Here is a 22639-nt window from a genome sequence, read left to right as displayed (position 1 = left end):
CGCAGCTACGTTATTTAGTAGAGTTGAGCAGGTGGGAATCTGAAAAGCACTGGCTCTTTCAGGACCAGGCGGTGGCAGGACATCCACTACAGGAGATCCCCTTCCTTCCGAAGACGCACAGGCCGGCAAACCTCTACGCTTCCCACGTTACCCGGGTCCCCCTGGAGGTCTGGGATGCTACCAATAGCACCCATGAACTGACCATGTTTCCCTCCCCGCTTACGCCACTGGTGGACAACCCGGACTTTACCCAGGGTATGGAGAAAGGGACTTTTGCGCACTGGCGCCCAGCGGGCTGCCGGTTCTTATATCATGTCTACAGCCCGGACGGGGTGCTCCCTTTTCCACTCTTCAAAAAGGAATACGGCTTCCCCGAGTCAGAACGCATGCAATACCTCCAGGTGAGGCACTGGGCGCTACAACCGCAAGTCCGGGAGACCGCTGAGAGGTGTCTCACACCATATGAACGTGGCTAATATTGCGCACCTCCGACGCCAAACTTATCTCGGACATCTATAAGATGATCCAGACACCACCTACATACATCCACAATCCAGGCCGAGTACGTTGGGAGAGGGAGCTGGGCAGGGCCCTCAGCCACAAAGAATGGGGAGGGATTTCTTACAGAGCACGTCATTCTGCGCATCATACGGGGCTCACTGAGACATGGATCACACCAAGGATAGGCTCTGTTGGAGAGGTTGCGGCCAAGTAGGCAACCTGGTACACTTATTATGGGAATGCCCTCACCTCCAATCATATTGGACGCACATACTCGACGAAGTAGATAACCATTTCAAAACTGGCATACCACGCTTCCCCGCATACGTTCTGCTGGGTCTCCTCAACGCATTGACATATCCATTGCGTTCTCGTAGGGGACGCCAAATAGCCATTGCATTAGGGTCAGCGCTGCAAAACATCCTCACACATTGGCGCTCCACCACAATTCCCTCCACTACAGGTTGGCTTCACAGGATGTGGCGCGTGCTGGGTATGGAAAAATTGTCCCTCACCTTGGCAGGGGATAGAGACCAATTTAAAGAACTTTGGCATTCATTTTGATCCCTGCTGCTTACGGAATTCACAGAAATCACATGTCCCCGTTACCTTCGATTATTGCGTCTTACTGAGCCAACGACCACAGACCCTTAAGACACTCGCCACTGGCAGGACTTCACCGGCTTGGGAACTCAGTCAGACGGGAGATGACATGAGCACTGGACGAGGGCCGGGTGGGGGTGGGGGAGGGGCTCAGGGAGGGGGTTGGGGGTTGAGAGGAGGGGGAGTTTTCTTTGGGTAGTTACTAAATATGATGTTGCATATGCTGCTTTTTCCCAGACAGGTCGGACTTTGATAATAACGCCAGGGCCTTTTTGAGCCTTTTGATCTCCTTATTGGGCCCTATGGGCATCGACCTGTATGGTAATTGTACACAATGTACCTTGTTGCACTGTCTTTCAATAAAAAGATTTAAACCTAAATGGTTTTCGGAAAATCATTACATTGCTTCTACCAAAATGTTCCCACATCTTTATGTTTGGGTGGCGTGTAACATCCCAAGCAACATTCTAGGTTTGGAAATGCATTATAGGTTGTATGTGGGCAAACAGGTAATCTTTCATTGCATTGGAAGAGTGTTTCCTGTAATACTGGAACATCTCTAAGCATACCATTATGGATTACCTTTTCTCAGTTAGCTTTCATGAAATTTGGGGTCGGAATATGTCTGACTGTACAATGTAAAATTACTTTCAGATTGTTAGTTTGCATGTACTTCAATTATAATATTGCATCCATCTATATTCTAGGAGTTTGTGGCAAGTGAACCAGAAGAAGAAGACCCTGAAGTTGAATTTCTAAAATCTCTTTCTACCAAGCAAAAGCAGAAGCTGTTGAGGTAAATGCATGAAAAGCACCCTTCATTTTTGTGGAAAGTATATTTGTAGGTCTTAGCACTTAGAACACCTATTGTTTACAATACATAGCATCTCCTTAGCATGGGCTTTGAGTCAGCCCCTTATTTATGATTCAATAGTTTTGTTGTCTGTCGCATGTGTTTGCTGTTGAGTTGATGCCCTTGCTGTCAAGCTTGTGTTTGGCCCTCCCAATACCTTTTAGGTTTCTCAATGTTTTGATTGGATGGTTTGTATACTTCCACTGCTCACTCCAGGAAACATTATTTCCTCTGTGCACTGTTAGAAATACATTAGGGACTTTTTATATCACAAAGGTGTGCTCGGTCTTCTTACACTGAATTCTTTATTCCCGCCATGCTTTGTAAACAAAAAGCAATTTTTTGTTTTATTTTTAACCTCAAGCAGATTTTTTTTATGACCGTCCCTAAAGTCTCCACAAAATCTCTCAGAACATTGGGTGCAGCCATTTTAGCATCACGCCATCCAATATCTATCTGTTCTGGTCTCATTGTAGCTCGTGGGGCCGCAATAAGTAATTTATTTCTGCCCCATTTTTATTTAGGCCTGACAAGAAGGCAGTGTCTTTTAACCTGTAAAAACGGCACCTTCAGTTCCACGTATGTCCCCAAACTATGTTGCCTGCCATAATATCCCACTTTCCTGCCCTGGAAGCTGCATTTATGGAATGAGAGGCACACAGCCTCAGTCGCCTTTCTATTGGCATTGTTTTATAGGAATTACTAGATAGCCTGTTTTTTTATTGGGCACAGAATGAGGTGGGAAGAAAGTCAAGTCGCTTAAGCACCTAGCTGGCTGCTAGTGAATCACTTCTTGATGTGCAGATTGATGTCAGTTTCCTTTTTATGACTCGCCTACCAGACAGATCAAGTTGTCAGGTTGTGAATGACCTGTTGTCAACTTACAGTGGGCTTGAAAGCCCGACCGTCATTTACCATTGGTTGGCTTTATTGTTACTCGCATTTGCTTTATTTATATGTGATGGCTTTCCATGTCCCATCTTGTCGTTCTTAGATTTGTCCCTCCCCTAGACCCAAATCTCTTTACTATCTTTTTGCTTGACTGACTCGTATTCTTCCACTGTTCACTTTTAGGGACCCTTTTTTTCCATTTGGGTAAGCACTCCATGAGAGTGCATCTGATTTCCAGCTCCCTCCCAAATGTGTTTTTCTCCCCACCAGACCATCTGCCCAGCTCTCTGTGTTGCTTGCTCCCTTGTGTGCTTTTCCTGGCCCACACCCCTTGTTGCTCTTCCTTGTGTGCTTCTTCTCCACAAAACACCCTGTGCTATGTGTCGCTCTTTCCCTCACGTGCTTTCTTCACCCAACACACACTCGCCTCCAAAGCAGCCTTGACAAAGCCAGTATGACAAAAAGGCGAGACCTGTTGCTTGTCTGCGAGACCTGTTGCTTGTCTGTGAACTACAGGCGGCATTTCAGAAATGGACACCGGATGGGAAAATGGTTACTGTGGATTCTCAGCGAAACTCTGAGGACATGACCCATTCGGTGGCACTAGTAGAATTTTGATTAACTTCACCCTGGTTTCTGAGTGTTTGCTACTTTTTGACCTTTAAATGAAACCAGCAGCAGGCTTGCATGTGCCTTCTTTACTGTGGCAGGACCAGCAAAGCCTTATGAAACCTTTGCTGTTCAGAGACCATAGCATAGTATCCATTGTGTGTACAGTACTAAATCGCATGGTACAAATGGATATGCTACCAGTTATGTACAGCACAAACAATAACAGGCAAGGTAGTATTAGACTTTTGTGCAACCAGTTGTCCATTTGAACTTTGGAAAAAATGATATTGAGTGACCCATGTAATTATACCATAAAGGCACATTGTTGTTGCTCATAGAAGAGTATCTGGAATGCCGGGAAACTTAGTCTTGAAGAACGCTTTGTCAAATTTTGAGGTGGCATGTTGACATGTTATGGTATTAGAATTTATAATGCGCACAGCCACTCAAGAGTGTCTCGGTGCGGCAGCCACATGATAACATGGGAGCAAGAGACGGAGACTGTAGCTTAAATAAACAACAGAGTTTTGAGTCGCTTCCTAAACAGCCCGTAGTGCATATGGCAGAGAGTTCCATGCCTCTGAACCCCTAAAGGAGAGGGAGCTATCCCCCAAACACTGTGAGGCTGAGCGCAGTTGTCTCCGAGGCACATAAAAGCTGAAACGCTTCCGAAGGTAGAGCGGGCCAAATCCATGAAGGGCTTCATGGGCGAGGGTCAGAGCCTTAAATGTAACTCTTTGGACTCCAGGAAGCCAGTGCAAATCATGCAAATGTTGTTTCATGCTTGCCCCTCCCGCTACATTAAGCAAGACTCTGGCCGCTGCATTTTGTATTGATTGCAGCTTCTTCAATAGGTAACCTGGCAAACTGATATACAGAGCATTGACGTAGTCAATGCGTGCGAGGATCAGGGCGCGGGTAACCATTTCCTTTGCTGCTCTGGGTAACAGGGGTAAGAACTTCCTCAGTGATTTCAATGTTCCAAAACACTGACCTGCTAATTCCTTTATGTGCGTGGTGAACCGAAGATCTTCACTGAACCAGACCCCCAGATTTTTGACTGGTGACATGTGAACTTGAAACCTAGTTTGGAACTATTATGTCTTCCCCATTTATACTTACGGAGCCATGTAACCTCATTGCCCACATTGTGAATTGAAATAGCTCCAAAGTAAGGACTATTTATTGCCAGTTTTTTATAGCGCAAACTAGTCCGAAAGGTATTTGAGCGCTCTACATTTGTTAGGCACAAGGAGATTAAGTGATTTGCCAGCATCACAGGATGTTGAGTGTCCATGCCGGGACTCAAACCCGGTTCCCCAGCTTCGAGGTCGACTGCTCTAACCTGTTAGGCCACATCCTCAATTAGACTCTGTAATAACACACACTCCAACCCTATCTCCAAATAGGCAACAGACACCACTTGCTGTGATCCGGCAGTGACAGTACCCCACATCAGACACTGGAAGGGTCAATGACTGAATGTCTGTGTGTGTTTGCATGGGTAAATTAGGAGTCACTGCATTGAGAGCAAAATATAAAACAACCATTTGCAATGCAATAGGTCTCGCATTTGCGAGAGTTTGAGCTATTGGCATTGTAAATGACAATGCCTTTTATTTATGCGTTTAAAAACCTGCAAGCAGTGCGTAAACAAGCACTTTGTACTTGTAGTCCTTTCTTATGAGAAGCAAAGCTGGCAGTCTCTTTTACTGACAGCAAGGACTATACATACTAAGTGCATGTTTATGCACCGCTTATAGGTTTTCAAAACAAATTAATAAGAGGCATTGTCATTTACAATGCCAATAGCTCCAACTCTCGCAAATGCAAGACCTATTGCATTGCAAATGCTTGTTGTAGCTGGCAAGATGTCTCAGTCAGTCATGCATTAGTTCTTTCAGTGATTGTCTTGTCATTCGTTAATTAGTTCACTAGGCTTCTGGTTTATTTTAGATAGTTTTCGTGATAGAGAAAGTTCACATGCTATTCGCCATATCTCTTAAAAATACTGCTATTAAAATAACGTGTGTAGTGAATAATTCTTTTTAGATAGCCTTCTGCCCATTCAGTATCCTGGATTTTGCCCATGGTGCATTGTGAAGATTTTCTCAGGAAAAGAAAAAAAAGTAATATATGACTTGTGACCTTAAGAGAATGTTGCACTTGCTGCCCTAGGTATCCCGGATTCACATAGTTTTAGTCACCATACTTGCATACCTAGGTGATTCCGGGCAGAATCGTAGCAAGTTTACCATAGGCCCTGATGCAAGCAGGAAAATGACGCTGCACAGCAGCTATCAGGGTTCAGTGCCCTCAGGGCTTTGGGCGCCGGTGCACTGCTGCACTTTAATTACCCAGTGTAGGAATGCATAGCCTGAAGTTTCCAACTGTATATCAAGGACTGGACATTGTGAGGGTCTTTGTAGTTCTCTTTTTAATTGCCCGAGGAATGGCGACTCCTCCCAGTAGCTATGGTATTACCCTTCACGTACCAAAACATGTGAAGGATGTCATGACATGTTATCGCATACATTTTGTAAAGCATGACAAATACTTCAAAAGGTGTTCTGGCGCTAATGCCACATATCTATTTAAACGGTTCGCAGTTAAGAAATTAATTCTGGGCAATATTGGCAGTTCTTGATTGTAGATGATTACAGATTTGGAAGCTATACAACCATGGAACAACACCTCCCGTTACAGGCTAAAGAAAGAGCTCAGCATAAAGGGCTTCTAGGTGGGAAAACCCAGTAAAGAAAACAGCAGCACGTAAAGGGAGAAAAAACAAAGACAACAAGCATTTGCAAAAGTTAGAGCTATTGGCATTGTTTTTTTTTGTTGTTTTTTTTGTGAAAACCTTTATTGAACATTCTCAACCAGGTACAAACACGGGCCTACAACCCCCAGGGCTGGCCGCTAAGCAATTACAACACAGTACTACAGTAAAAACTTCAGACCCAGCCTCCCCGGGGCATAATCGTTACTCCCACAGTACTTACTGGTTGGAAGACCTACCAAATTGGAATCAGGATACAAAAGGTTTCATTTTATAATATAAGATAGAAGGATCAGGTGCCATACAATATCTCAAGCTACAAAGTGGGGGCGAGCGAAGTAGCAATGTGTCCATGGGTAATCCATTTTCATGTAAAGCAGTGGCGTTTAAGCAAACGACATCCAGGATAAACAAGCATACTATTGCGATTCGCGCCAGCAGGTATGCCCGCCCCTTGGCCCTGAAACATCGCGAGAGTTGAGGCACAGATGTGAAACAGAGATGGACCTAACAAGGAACCCACTACACTGACCCGGAAAAGGAGAAAAGAAAAGGTCTAGGAAAGATGAGAAAAGAAAAAGGCCATAGAAACAAGGAAAAACATAAAACCCATCCCCCACCCCCCCACTCTGCACCCCTGCAGATGACTACGGCCTACCCCCCTAGCAGCGTGCCTGTCGCCCAAAAACCGAAACCCGAAATATAGAAGAAACAGAGAAAAAAGGAGAAAAAAGTAAACCCCACCCGAAGAGGGGAAATGGAGGAGGGCTTTATACAACGCACTCCCGGTCTCCCGCCCCCGACCTAACCAACCCTGTCCCGGACTCCGTTAAGTCAAAACAATCCCGTTAACCATGATACCACAGTAAGCCACCCAGAAAACAGTCTCAGCCTTGGCCCCGTCGATTAAATTTGCTAAGTCCGTAAGGGGAAAAAAGCCCCGTCCTCAAAATGTCGAATAGTACACAGAAAGTAGTAGAACAGGGGTCCACAGATGAAAAAAGGACGCCAGGTCCCAAGGTAGTCGGTTGATACCACCGATGCCCCTCCCCGTCTCCGAAGCCAGTCTTCATCCCATCCGCCATCTTAAGAGACCGACTGGGGAGGGGGGTCAACACAGTCCAAAACAGTTCACAATCCCAATTAAAAGGAACCGAAGTGGGGGCAGCAGTCAAGTGTTCCGACAGTTGCAAAACCGGGGATTTCAACGGATAGTTTGAATCACAAAGCACAGTATTTTCGGGTAGTTCCACTGCGATGGGGGCAAATACAGCTTCCAGCGCCGGGGCTAAGTACGCCATCGGGGCGTCAATCGAAAAGCAAGCCGGCCGCCGGGTCTCGGGCGTCAAGTCAGGATCCGGTCTCAATCCTTTGATTCCATCCGCCGCCAACAACAAGCTGCGGGTTTGAACTTTAACCGTCTCCTGCAGTGTCACAAGGGCCTCTAGCACCGTCCGCAATGACGGGCCACACTGAGCCTGCTCCGTCAGCCCCCATTTTCCTTCGGGCATGGTGATCCCCACGGAGAGGCGCCTTCTCCGGGGCACGATTTAGACGGAGCGGGTATTAGCCAGGAGGGATAAACTGTTAGCGTGCAGTAGCGCGCAGCGAGACTCCAGCCCAAGGGGCGCCGGCGGTATGAATGCCGGACCCCCGGACCGGGACCCCCGCAACCCAGCACCGCGCGTCTTCGTCACCTCACCTCCTATAGAGCAGCCAGCAGCAGACGGTAGCAAAGCAATTCCGAAATTTCGAATGTTCCAGAGACCGGACCCAACCGCTTCCAGCAGTCCGTTGTTGTTCAACTCGGACCCGGCAAGGCCAGCACTCGAGACCCCGGCTTCTCGGCTAGGTTAGGCCTCAAATCAATACTCAATGCTACTTCGCTTCACGATGTCGGAGAAGCTCCGGGAGCACCTCGTTTAAGTGCAAAACAGGTCACACACACGGATCCGGGGCAGGAAATCAGGATAGATGGCAGGATATTGGAGCGTAGGACGGAGGTCAGCGGAGCCGGGAGACTATGCGGCCATCTTGGTTGGTGTTGTGGCTCCTCCCTCGCTATTGGCATTGTTAATGACAACATTTTTATTTATGTGTTGGGCTTGAAAAATTGCATTGTCATTTACAATGCCAATAGCTTAATCTCTCGCAAATGCCACACACAAACACACAAACCAACACAGAACCCCCCCCCCCCCACACACACACACACACAGCCCTACACACACACAGAGCGACACACACACACATCCGAGCTACCATCCCAAGCTGCACAGAGTGGAAGGTCTTGTGCAGTTGTGATTGGCTGCTCACAGTGAATTGGCAAAGCCCTGTGACCAAAGCAAACTTGAACATGTGGCAAAGCCCCCTGCACAGCGGGGTTGGCCGCCAGGAGGTTTGGGTACAGGGTGCAGCCCTATGCCAGTCTCTGTTTAGTCCATCCTGTGGCCAACCTTTGACTGTGTGCAGCACGGTTGCCTATTAATGGGGGTTTGAGCACAAGGTCTAGCTAGAAGCCAGGCCCTGCAGCCAAACTCCTGTGGGTGGACACCTGAGCTTTTCAAGAGAGGTAAGTCTACTCAATCTACACACAGCCAAAGTCCATAAGCATTGCATTTGGTGTGCGAGTTATGTCATGGCTGTTGTGGGAGTTATCATTTTTGGAGCTAACGATAACTGGTGAATTAAAAAAAAATTGTTTTCATTCGCAATCGCAACTGTCATGTAAATGTGTTTTATGTGAATTAATATGTTTGTGTACTTTTTATCATGATTTTTTGGGGAAACATGAAGTTAGTGAGATGCGAAATAGGTCTTGAGGCCAGACCTAAAAATGTTCACATGTTGTGAAAATACTGCACTTTACAAACATTGTCTGACCCCATTTCCTTTAATTTTTTAGAAAATTGGACCGTCTTGAGAAGAAAAAGAAAAAAAATAAAGATAAAAAGAAAAAGAAAAAGCTTGAAAAGAAAAAAAGCAAAAGTAAACACAAGAAACGCAAAAGCAGTGCCTCCTCTTCATCCAGTGACAGTTCAGAAAGTAGCGGTGATAGTGAAGCTGACAACAAAGTTAGAACTCACAAAAAAATCGTAACCAAGGTCCCAGAAGAGAACAGCAGCGATTCTGAGGGAAAAACAGAAAAACGCAATTGCACTGTTTCCAGACCTCGTCATAATGGAGAAGGGGGTATGGAAAAGCCCAATACCAGCAGATATGACAATAAAAGAGAGCAGTCAACAGGTATAAACCACAACCAGGGTAAGGGCCAAGGTGACCGGCGTGAGCGGGACAGCAGGCATGAACAGGACAGCAGGAGCCATAGAAGAAGAGAAAAGTCACAAAGTCCACGCAGAGGTCACAGGCAGAAGAAGGAGAGAAGCAGGACCCCCGCAGATGAACAACACAGGCAGCGGAAGGCCAGGAGCAGGTCCAGCAGCCCAGAGGGAAACCACGAGAGAAGGAAAGATGAAGAGCACCCCCGAAGACAATCTAGCAAAGAGAAACAAGAGAGACGACGGGACAGAAACTGATAGCGCCTAGGGGGGGCACTCTCAGATTAAGAATGAACTCATTTAGAACAGATTTGCTGAGGGTTGCAATGTATTATTCTGCATTAGGCAAAGATGTGTTTTATCATCATTGTATTTGTGTTTCATATGTGCTATGTTTACTGTTCATGGAGCTATCTTTTTCTCTTTTCTCGGAGTGCAGAGGAAGCCACCGTCTGCCAACACAAAGTGTGTGCTGGATTAATATTTGACACCGGAGAATTGTAACGCCCACTTGGTATTCTTTTAAACGTCATCCTTAACATAAATGCTTAATTTCTCTACACAGAGCGTGTGCTGCAAGAAGGTTGTGCTTATCTTTAGAACTTGTATATAAGGGTGTGTACATGTGATACTCATAACAACCTCTTTGACATGCTTTGAAAATAAAACTATTGTAAACTATGACCTCCATTTCAATTTCTGATACAAATATCCTGTATTCTGACATTTCGAGCACTGTATTGTGTGCAAACTTTGAGGTGTGTGGCACCCTATGCAGCACCATGTTACTTTAAGCTGTAATGCTTGTATGCCTTACCTCATTAGTCCTAGCGGGGGCGTAGGAGACACTAAATTTCTGGGGGGGACAGGGACAACCTTTTGGACTTTCCAGTGTCCCGATACAAATCGACCATTGTCTGGGAACCGTACACTCTGTTAAAAGAATACAATAGCATAGTTTTGTAGTGAAACATTGATAAAGGCTGGCAAGTAGTCACAGTTTGCTAGTATGCTTCGATTGACAAAGTAAGTTGACCAAATGTGAAAAAACTTGTTTTTGAATCTTACATCTTCATGCACCAAGCAAATGGGACGAAAAAGGAAGAATAAACTGAATGCTCTTTGGGACATGTGCGTGATTGTGAAGGACTGTACAACTTACTTGGGAGAAAGAACATCTTTAACAACTGTCAACATCAGCAACTGCACCAGTACATGGTGGACTCAGATCTGACCTCTCGCCAAGTATTGGGAAAGAAGGCAGACTAGTGGGTCTGTACCAGAGTGCAACAAAGGTCTCATGGTGGTGCTGACCAGAAGAAGCACAATTATTCTAAGGCCCAAGAGAAAGGTGGGGAGAAATGTAAAGAAAAGAGTCTTCTGAAGGTCCTGAAAAAGCTTTCTCTGGGGGTAGGTCCCATTCCTGCTCCTACTCTAGCAAGAAACCTTGGTGCTATTTGTGTAAGGAAAAAGGTAAAAGGGCAAAGGATGCCAATTTCTCTAAGTCTAGCACCAATACTGCTGCTACTACTACTCCTAAACCTCCTAGTGCCCCTAGCAATAGCACTGGTAGTAGTAGGGCCCCCAAGAGTTTAGCTGGGTTAACCTTGTGTACTAAAGTGGGGTTTGACCTAGTCAGGACACCCACTCAGGCTATTTTAGTCTGTGATGGTGGTACTGAGCTCGCCCCCCTTATTTTAAGTCCCACTAACTTGGACTAATACAGACAACAGGCTCTCGTCAATGGTCCGGAAGCTGTAGCATGTAGGGGCCAGTGTCACTATGGTAACAGAAAAACGTGTGTCTATGGAGCAGATTCTACTTGGACAGATTTACCAAGTGACCAATGCTAACAATACCAGGACAGATCATTCCATGACAGATTTCAATCTCAGCTGAGGAGGGTTAACTGGCCCAAAGAGAGTTGTGGCATCCTCCGACCTACCTGTGGACTGTCTACTGGGCAAACAATTGGGAACTTCAGCCTGGTCTGAAGTGGAGTACAGGACTCACGCAGAAATGATGGGAATTTCAGCCAGTGTCTTTGTTGTCACTAGGGCTGAGGCCTGGAGGTTAGGCACTGAGGGAGCCCTGGATCCTGAAGAAATGGACCAGCCAGCTCCGAAGAGAAGGAGCAAGAAGGATAAAGATGTGTTCAAGGCATGTGGGCTGCTGAATTCATATCTTGTGCATAGATCGCCGCCTAGTGTTGGGTCCGGATGATTGCACTTTGTTGTATTGGAAGAGTCTTCGAAGTATCACGAGATAGGTGACTCCTCCCTTGGACTACAGTGCGCATGGGCATCTTCTCCATCCTCAGATTGTTTTTTTCCGCCATTGGGTTCGGATGCTAACTCCTATACTCCAATTTTGGAATCAAAAACAAAACTTTTCTAAAGGCCTTCGATTCGACGGTATTGTTCTCGCTCAGTAGCTCGCTACTTGATCCAGCCTTCCATCTCGAATCGGTCATCAACGCGGGCCGTTGGGCCTTTTCGATGCCACGTGAGTCGACCGTCGATGGAAAGAAGCCTGTTTAAAAGGTGCCCACAATGCCACTCCAAGTTCCCACATACTGATAAGCACTCAGTATGCAACAAGTGCCTTTCCCCAGACCATAGGGAAGAAACCTGTCCAGCCTGCGCCCAGTTTCGATCGAAGAAAACTATTCAAAACCGATGGGCCGCTAGGCAAGAAATGCAGCGACAGGCATCGGAACCGGACAACATCTTCGATGATGACCAGGATCTACAGGAAGCTCCAGACTCTGACCAAGACATCGTCACCGTCGAGGACTACTCGGACTCCGATGACAACATCCCACCGGGGCAAATCGTGAGTACCCTGCCCCCGACACCAACTACCCCGTTACCAAAGGCTCCGGTCAAGGCATCGCCAAAAGGCCTTAGCCAAGATCATAAAAAAGTTTTGCAAGCCCCGCCTTCCGGCTCGGCTCTGAAATCGAAGCCGAAACTAAAACCTTCTGAGACCCCAGGGCCCAGTACCATCGTCCCAAAGAAGGTTCCAGAGCCAAAGAAGGTTGTCAACCCGAAGGGCGTCGATCCGAAAAAGGCCGTACAGCCAAAGAGCGTCGAGCCAAAAAAGAGTGTCGACCCCAAGAAGGCCGCCCAGCCGAAAATTGTCGACCCAAGAGAAGTTGTCGAACCGAACAAAGGCACACAACCAAAGGGCGCCGAACCAAAAAAGGTCGCCGACCCGAACAAGCCTACTGTTCCAAAATCTGACGACCTGGCAAAAAGTGCCATACCGAAACCTGCGCCGAGGCCGGAAAAACCTGTCGACCCGAAGACACCGGCTCCAAAAATACCAGTCGATCCAAAAAATACCATCGACTCGGAAAAGGACACTCATCCAAAAAAGCCAAAGTCACCAGTCGATACGAAAAAGAACATCGACTCGGAAAAGGACACTCCTCTAAAGAAACCTATGGAGCACAAGAAACGTGTCGAACCGAAAGTTCCGGTCGACCCGAAAAAAGGCCCCGAGCCGAAAAAATCCATTACGAAGCCAAAAGTCATCGAAAAACCAAAATCTAACACTCAACCCAGGACTGTAGAGGAAGAACTCTCCCAACCAGATCCCTCTGACGACCAGGCAAAGATATACATTAATCCAGAGACTGGTAAAGTTACCATCCTGCATAGAAAAAAGAGGCCTTTAGACTTTGAACCTCAGTCCCCTATTCCATTAAAGAAAAAAGGACTTTGGGACTTCTCCCTCTAGATCCTTTTCAGCCTATCATGCCTACTACACCTTTTATTCCCTACTCTCCTTATTCTCCTTCTCACCACGGGGACAATGAAGGTAACATGGGGGATGAGCCACAGCCTCAATATGATTTCCTACAAGATCCTGATCCACAAGAGGAACCATGGGAGAAGCCAACAGACCCTTACAACATCCATCCCATCCCTGATATACCCTCTTATCCTACTAAGCCGTCACCTACTGATGACACCGTAGTCTTCAATCAACTCATAGACAGGGCAGCACAATTCCACAATGTAGATATGCATAAAACCCTGTTGAGGAAGACTTCTTGTTTGACACCTTCCCTACATCAGAAAAAAGTGTCAAAACACTTCCCATGTTAAAGGGAGTTCTGAAACATGCACCTGACAAATTTAAGGATACAGCCAGGGCACGGGTAATCAACCCCAGAATAGAAAAGTATAGGGCAGCTCCTACAGACCCTACATACATCAGAGGGCAGTTACCACTAGACTCCCTGGTAGTGGCTAACGCACGAAAAAGAGCCAACTCCCAAACGACTGGGGAAGCACCTCCCCCCGACATGGAGTCAAAAATACTAGAGGCATCAGGCAAAAGGGTAGCAGCACAAGCCTCCAACTCATGGAGGATTGCTAATACACAAGCCCTACTGGGGCGTTACGCCAGGGCGCATTACGATCAGCTAGAAAGCCTAATGCAACACCTACCTGAGCCTTTCAAAGCACAAGCCGAGGATCTTATACAAGAGGGAAAATTCATAACAAATGCCTCCATCAAATGCGCGCTTGACGCAGCAGACACTGCAGCTAGGTCAATCAACACTAGCGTCCTACTACGCAGACATGCATGGCTGCGTATTTCTGTTTTTTTTTTATTAAACCTTTATTGACAAACATAGTTATACAGTTACAAGCATGTAGCCACTCCAAGTCATCTGTCACCATTGTCAGTAAATATATCGGATGAGTTAGTTACACAGCACTTCAGCCGACAACCCGGGGGTCCGGCGGCAATTAAGCAAACATGTCATAGCCATATATTCAATCGCAGGAGAAATAACGCCTTTTTCTTTTATGTTTTTTAGGAAAAGGGATAAAAGTAAATAACTGTTGAGGCAAAACAAGAAGCTTATATACAAGTGATCCTTCGGGAGAGGGAGAACCGTGTCCAAGGAACGTATACGGCAACAATTGAAGCTAAAAAGCCACATGGAAAGCAAGGAGGGAGGGGGAAAGGGGGAAGAGAGCAAGCAAGCAGTATATTGACGAAAATCAAGACCAGAAGGAACATCCAGCTAAGGGGAGTGCAACACCTCCGGTGGATTCACAAAGGGGGGGTACAGATCTCTCCACGATACTGGTTCCACTGATTCCATATCCTCCCCCACTTCTTGGGCCTGCCCCGGGCGACATAAACCGTTTTCTCGCGAAACATACACCAGTCCATGTTTCCTGACCAGGCCGAGAGACTAGGTACCCTCGACGATCCCCACAATTGCGCAATATCACGCTTAGCAACCATATTCCCTAAGGTGGTCCACTGTGTCTTACACAATCCATCCAAAGAGTATCCCATATGTATCAATCGAGGGCCCGTCACGTACACTCTGTGTAGGATTTTCAATTGCACCAGTCGTAGACGGGCCGGGATCGCCACCTCCTTCGGGGAGGATATCTCTGCCTGCCAATCCTCATCGTCCAGTTCCAATCCATCTCTGGTCCAGGCCTCATGGAGCTGTAAAAGATGGTCTGCCCGGTCATTGATAAGTTTCTTATATATAAGAGAGATCGTACTGTCCGGGACATGGCCGTCGAGCACTCTGTCCTCCAGGGGTGAGGATTACGGAACCAGAGTGCCGGTCAGGACGACCGAGCAGATGGCATGTCGGACCGGTAAGTACCGGAAGTATTCTCGATCACTAAGTTTATATTCAAGTTGCAGCTCATCAAAAAATCTTTATCCTGTCTTTCCGCCAAAGATCCCCCACCTTGCTGATACCAATGAGATCCCATTTCTCAAAGCCCTTGGTAGTCCACAAATTGCCTAACCTCTCGGAGACATAGAGTGGAGTTGCTCAAGTGACAGTGTCTGACCAGCCCATAGCCGTATTAGCGTTATACCAGATCTGCACCGCTACCTTGGTGGGCCCCGTTAAAGTCGTATCTGACCGTTTGGAGTAGAGTGCCCTGTAGTAATCCCCGCCCGGAAGCAGCCATTTGTCCATAGCAAAGATCGGGTTAGTAACTGGGCCATACATCGCGTGATTAACCAAACTCAATTGGGAGGCCCAGTAGTAGCGCCTGATATCAGGCAACGCTATACCGCCATCGTACCAAGGCAGCGTGAGCTTAGCCAAGGCAATCCGGGGACGCCTGGTCCACAACAACTTTCTTTGGAGGCTCTCGATCTTGTGAAAGTAGCTGGTAGGCACAAGGTCAAGAGTGTTTTGAAGTGCATATAAAAATCTAGGGAGGGACATAATTTTGAAGAGAGCTGCCCTGCCCACCAGGGACAGCGGCAGCCTACACCAGGCTTTCACATCAGCCTTCAAATGTAGAAGCAAGTTCCGCTGATACCTGACTGCAGGATCGTGCGAGACATATATACCTAATACTTGAATCCAGAAAGCGAGATTTGTATCGGGCAGTTGCGCGGCATGAGTGGCGTATCGTCCGTGAGCGAGTAAACACAGGACTTACTCCAATTGATCACTAAACCAGAGTTTCTACCTAAGGAACCAAAGACGTCGAACAGCACCCCCAAAGATTTCCGAGGGGAAGTGAGGTAAAGGAGAATGTCGTCCGCATACAGCGAGATGCGGTCTTCAAAGTCAGGGGTCCATCTGATACCTTTGAGTGACGGTTCCCACTGCAACCAAGCGGCCAAGGGCTCCAGAGCCAAGGCAAAGAGCAGCCGGGACAGGGGGCACCCTCCCCCTCCCCAGGACAAAAGAAGCCGAGACCCTACCATTAACGACCACCTGGGCCAGGGGCTCTTCATATAGTAGCCGGACCCAGCCAATAAATAACGGTCCGAAGCCGAACTTCGTCAGATCCGCCCATAGGTACGGCCATTCCACTGTATCAAATGCCATGGTGACATCCAGAGAGACTAAAATGGCCGGCTCACGTAACGTCTCCGCCCTCGCAAGTACGCCATGTAGACGACGTAGATTCAACACAGTGTTGCGGGTCGGAATAAATCCAGACTGATCTGGGTGCACCAAATCCCCAATCACCTTAATCAATCGATTCGCTAACAATTTTGCCAGGATCTTGGGTTCAGCATTAAGAAGTGAAATGGGTCTATAGGAAGTACACAACTCACGGGGCTTTCCTTCTTTATGTATTACTGCAATAGATGCCAATCTCTGATCTCGGGGGAGTGAACCCTTCTCCCTGGACTCTAAGAACATCGAGCGTAGGTACGGCACCATTTTGTTCGGACACAACTTGTACAGCTCGATAGGTATGCCGTTCGGGCCTGTAGCTTTTCCAGAGCGGATGGAGCGAATAGCGAGCGCAACTTCATCGGTGGAAAAGTCCGCCTCCATAAGCTCTCTGTCAGATTCGGACAAGCTAGGCAAAGCGATATCCCTGAGCAAAAGATGCGAGTCCTCCTCCGGCCGGTCAGAGACCGGCGCGTACACCAATTGGAAGTGACAAGTGAACTCTTCCACGATCTCCAGTGGATCCGTCACACGCACACCATCCACTCGTTCAACAACCGGCACCACTCGATTCAGTCTCTCCCTCTTGTCCAACCAAGCAATCAACTTCCCCACCTTGTCGCCCACATCATACAAGTGGCCCCGTTGCTCTCGACTCATGGCTTTCGCGGAATTCCTAACCAAGGCTCTATAGTCAGATTGTTTCAGTTGCAAAACATGTACCTTATCTTGCGTGACCCCGGACTCAAGATCCGCCTCCAAAGCAACAATATCAGATTCTAACTGCTCAACCTCTTCATTGTGGCGTTTCCTAGAACCGGCAATCAGCGATAGCGTCTGACCCCATATAACAGTTTTAAAGGCTTCCCACAGGGACACAGACGAAGACACTGATCCCTCATTTTCGGCAAAGTAATGGTCAATAGCCTTAACCACCCCAGCCCTGGTCTCCGGAAGACGGAGATGCCAGGGATTGATCGGGGCGACCTGGCCCCCGTTGCCCAGATGGAGATTAATGAGTATCCATAGCGGGGAGTGATCCGAGATGCCTCTAGGTAAATGTCGGACCTCTCTTATCGATGCTGCTTGGGCAGCAGGCATGAGAATGTAATCAAGTCTAGCCAAGCTCCCATGTGCCCCAGAGTGGAAGGTATACTGAGCCTGCCCGGGGTGGAGCATCCGCCAACAATCAACCATACCAAACGTTTCCAAGAAGCCACCCAGGCAGGACTACGACTGTATGAGAGCTCTGGGAGGATGACGATCCTCCAAGCCGCTAACAACAGAGTTGAAGTCTCCTCCAACCACCAAGAGTCCCTCAGGAAGCCCCAACACCAGTTTCCCCAGGTCGGCAAACGTGGGGTCTGTAAACTCGGGGGAACGTATATTGAAAGGATGGAGATCGCCTTCCCCTCCCACCTACCAATAATGGCCGCATATCGTCCCCTATCATCCAGTACCACATCATCAATCTCCAATGGGAGGGAACCTCGAATCATAACACCGGTTCCTCTGGATCCCGAGGTGAACCCCCAGTGTGCAACCAACCTGTAGCCCCTCCGGTTCATAGCATGGAACGTGTTCCCCACCAAGTGTGTTTCTTGCAATAATACAATATCGGGGGAATGGCGTTTTAAATATTAAAGTACAATCCCCCGTTTTATCTTGTCCCCCAAGCCGTTGACGTTCCAACTCAAAACTCTCAACCCCCTACCCCCATCCCATAAGCAGTGGCAGGGTCCCCCAATCCCCATGAAGGAAACACAGATCACAATATGCAACAATGCGCAGCCTCTGAAACAATTCAAACGGAAAGAAATAACCCCCCTGTTCCCCCAAAATGCCCCATACACACATTCCCCCACCCTGCACCCCTGCATTAATACAAAAAACCACCCCAAGTTGCAGTGTGCCTGTAGCCCTACCCAAGAAAACTAATCTGCAAGAAGAAAAGGAAACACCCTAGGAGGAGGAAAAGTCCCAAACTCCCGCCGCCCCAGGTTTTGCCTCATTGAATTGTCATGGACCCAAAAAGAAAACAATCCACCGCAACACGGTACGATGGTTACACACGCCGGGTTACTCCTCCTGGTCCCGTTGGCCTCCCTCGGCGCCTTTGGAGTGCTCCGCATTGTCCCGTTGCGTCAATAGTGTGTCCAACCAGTCACTAACCACCTCTGGCATATCAAAAAATAGCACACGCTCATTATGTTCGATACGCAGTCGGGCAGGGAAGAGCATGGCATACTTCATGCCCAGGTCTCTCAGTCTACGCTTCACCCCGGTAAATCCCAGTCTCTGTTTCTGCACCGATTGAGTGAAATCGGGGTAGAAGCTGATGGACGCATTCTCAAATTTGGTGGGGCCGTTAGTCCTCGAGGCCTGTAAAATGGCATCTCTGTCCCTGAAATTGAAGATCCTCGCAATGATGGGTCGTGGTGTAGCACCCTGTTTGCGTCTTCCGCCCGAAACTCTATGGGCACGCTCCACCACAAAAAATTTACTGAGGCCCTTAGGGGCAAGATGGTTTAGGATCAGGTCTTCTACTAGGAGGTCCGTCGATTGGTCGGCTGAGGACTCCGGCACTCCGATGATGCGAACATTATTGCGCCTAGCGCGACTTTCAAAATCCTCAAGCCGGAGGGCAAACAGTTCACTCGAGGTTCGAAGGGTCCGGACCTTGGTCTGGAGATCCGAAACGTCAGTGGTGAGACTGGCAGCTTTGAGATCCAGCGACTTGACTCTCTCGTTGGTCTTGGCCAAGTCCGCCCTGATCAGGCTAACATCCACAGCCACAGTGTCAAACTTGGCGGCCAAAGTTTCATATTGTTGGCCCATCGATGACTTCATACTCGCAATGGCGCCCATCACATCTCTAAGGGTCAGCTCCTCCGTTTCGGGGGGGCCACCACCAAGGTCAACAGAGGTTTTGCCAGTTCCGCTTGGTGAACCCTTGTTGCGCGCAAATCGGTCCATAATAGTGGTTTGAGTAATGCCACCTCGAGACGTGTTCTTGATCATCCGTTTATCGCTATCGGATTTGCCCGCCATGGTGGGCTGCGCGCCCCTTGGGGGCTTTTGGGACCTGGTGAAAATGGCTCCCTACGGAGAGAAACAGCGAGAAATCAAGGTGCTGGGCGCCGATGAAGAGCAGTCCAGCGAGTGTGTATACGGGCCAGCAAGATCAAGGGACAGTCGTCTCCCAGCCGTCTTAGACAGGAAAAACGAAACCGAAAGTAGACCCCGGGTAGCTGTCTCCTTCCATATGCCGTTGTTAACTACTCTCGGGGTGCTTCGGATGCCCAAGTCGGGATGGCTCACGGTGTGGGCCTTCAGGCTTAGGATGGAGTATTTCAGGTGTCCGGCATCCGATTCGAATTTTGAAAAAGGCCATGTAGGTCAGGAGAGTCTCAGCTACAATAACCCATAGTTAGAAACCGGATCCATGACCGGATAGATGTTGGAGGCGGCGAGGGTTTCGGGAGCTCACAGCTCACGCGACCATCTTGGATGCGCGCTAAGCTCCTCCTCGTATTTCTGGTTTTAAAAATGAGGTGCAGTCCACCATTCTTAACCAGCCTGTCAATCAGGATTTTCTGTTTGGCCCTGCTGTCAACACCATTTTGGATAAAATGAAAAAGGACACAGAGACCTCAAAATCAATGGGGGCATTGCAATTTCAGCAACATAGAGGCTCCTTTCGTCGCTCCTCCTACAGAGCAACTACACGAGGAAGTACCTCACAAACATCTTCCTCATACAAAAGTAACACACAAGGTTCCTTCAACAAGAACACAAACAGAGGAGGTTACAGGGGAAACAACAATAAGGGAAGAGGATGTGGAGGCAATAACACCAGAGCCTCCACGGCCACAAAACAGTGACTTCATTACGCTACCTCCAGACTACCTAACACCGGTCGGAGGCAGACTCCAACAGTTCCTGCCTGTCTGGAATGCAATTACCACAGACAGGTGGGTGAGAGAAATTATCCAGTCTGGCTATTGCCTAGAACTGACTTCAACACCACCAAGCATACCACCCAGACATCGTCCAATGTCCAGGGAACACATCACCCTGCTACAACAAGAGGTGAATTGCGTGCTAGAAAAGGGGACTATAGAGCAAGTCCCTTTCCAACAGCAAGGGACAGGAGTGTACTCCCTATACTTCCTTATTCTCAAGAAGGATGGTTCCCTCAGACCAATATTGGACCTCAGACCCCTAAATCAATACATACTATCAGAGCACTTTCATATGATCACACTACAAGTGCTCCTGTTGCTACAACAAGGAGATTTCCTAGCAATACTAGACCTCAAAGATGCGTATTTTCACATACCCATCGATCCAGCCCACAGAAAATACCTCAGGTTCACAATAGAAGGTCAACACTACCAATTCAAGGTTTTGCCCTTCGGGGTTACCACGGCTCCAAGAGTGTTTACAAAATGCTTAGCGACAGTGGCAGCACATCTCAGAAGGCAACACGTCCATGTGTACCCTTATCTGGACTATTGGCTGATTCAGGCAAAATCGTACCAACAGTGCGCAGCACACACGACTCAAACAATACAGTAGCTACACAGCCTAGCCTTTTCAATCAACTACGCAAAATCACATCTGCAACCGTCCCACAAACAGCAGTACCTGGGAGCCACTATAGACACCTCGGTGGCAAAGGCATATCCAAACTCAGCAAGGATAGCCAGTATGCAGACACCCATTCGCAAATTCCTGCCAAAACACTCTCTGCCAGTTCAAGTCTTCATGCAGCTCATAGGCATGACGGCCTCCTGCATATTCATTGTCCCCCATGCCAGACTTCAAATGCGCCCATTACAGGAATGCCTAGCAAGCAATGGAACCAGGCTCAAGGACAACTAAAAGACCTAGTGTTGGTAAACAGTTGCACTCACAACTCTCTGCAGTGGTGGAACCCACAAAACCTTTCCAAGGGGCGACTGTTCCAAGAGCCGGTTCCACAACTAGTCCTAACAGCGGATGCATCACTGACAGGCTGGGGAGCCCATCTCCTTCAATACACAGTACAAGGGCTCTGGACAAACAAACAGAAAAAGCTGCATACCAACCAACTGGAATTGCTAGCAATATTCCTAGCCCTAAAAGCATTTCAGAAATACTTGTACAGCAAGACGGTGTTGATCCGGACGGACAACATGACCGCGATGTACTATATCCAGAAACAGGGAGGAACGCACTCTCCACAGGTGTCCCATCTGGCACAAAGCATATGGAAGTGGGCGATTCCCAAAAACATTTTTCTCCTATCAGAACACCTTCCAGGGAAGGACAATCAAGTTGCCGACCTGCTCAGCAGGCACAGCCAACAACTACACGAATGGGAGATTCACCCCCAGGTTCTCCAGCCATTCTTCGAGGAGTGGGGTCGCCCAGAAATAGACCTGTTCGCCACAAAAGAAAACTCGAAATGCCAGTACTTTGCCGCCAGGTTCCCACATCCATTGTCACAGGGCAATGCGATATGGATGAACTGGTCAGGCAGATTTGCGTACGCTTTTTCCCCAGCACCGCTGGTGGCACGCAAACTGCGGCAACACTCCCTAACACTAAACCTAGTTGCTCCCACATGGGCGAGACAACCGTGGTACACAACGTTCCTAGAACTCTCAGTAGTTCCTCATCAAAGACTGTGCCTTGCACCTCATCTTCTAACTCAGAACCATGGAGAAATCAGACACCCAGATCCCAATCAAATGAACCTAGCGATCTGGCTCCTGAGGTCTTAGAATTTGGATACCTTAACTTACCCCCAGATTGCATGAACATCATTAGGGAGGCAAGAAGACCACCAACATGAGCGTGCTATGCAGCTAAATAGAAGAGATTTGTTATTTAGTGCAACAATAATCAAATCAACTGAAAATGTGTTCTAGAACTGGGTGAGGAACATGGCGGCGGCAGGCTAGCGGCCGCGATACCTCGCTCTGTGCTCTAGCGGGGCGTTTTTGCTCTATACTTCCTGATGAGGGTTTGAACGCAATGTTTTCAGGCTGGATCGTGGTGTTGATTTCTCTTTAGCCTCAATTGTCTGCAAAATATCTTGCTTTCACTGACCAATTTTACGGGCTATACGGAGCTTGCCGGTAACGCCCGTCTACTCTCCATGCTTGGGCTCACTGGGGGCGTGTTTTGTCCGCACTCACAGCCGGCATCTA

At 48.0% G+C, this 22639-nt stretch overlaps 1 protein-coding gene across 1 annotated transcript in view; it reads left to right on the top strand.

Annotated features, from left to right (window-relative positions):
- Positions 1-10198, top strand: part of CIRSR (corepressor of RBPJ and splicing regulator) — a 197100-nt gene extending 186902 nt beyond the window's left edge. Inside the window, exons 8-9 of the mRNA XM_086956153.1 lie at positions 1812-1900; positions 9145-10198. Of these exons, the coding sequence (XP_086812279.1) occupies positions 1812-1900; positions 9145-9775 (720 nt within the window). The 3' untranslated portion in view covers positions 9776-10198. The remainder of the gene's footprint in view (positions 1-1811; positions 1901-9144) is intronic.
- The last annotated feature ends 12441 nt before the right edge of the window (positions 10199-22639 follow it).

Source organism: Lissotriton vulgaris, chromosome 2_1, assembly GCF_964263255.1.
Source record: "Lissotriton vulgaris chromosome 2_1, aLisVul1.2, whole genome shotgun sequence".
Taxonomy (NCBI): Eukaryota; Metazoa; Chordata; class Amphibia; order Caudata; family Salamandridae; genus Lissotriton; species Lissotriton vulgaris.
Note: the sequence above shows the minus strand (reverse complement) of the source record. Positions and strands in the feature narration are given on the sequence as shown.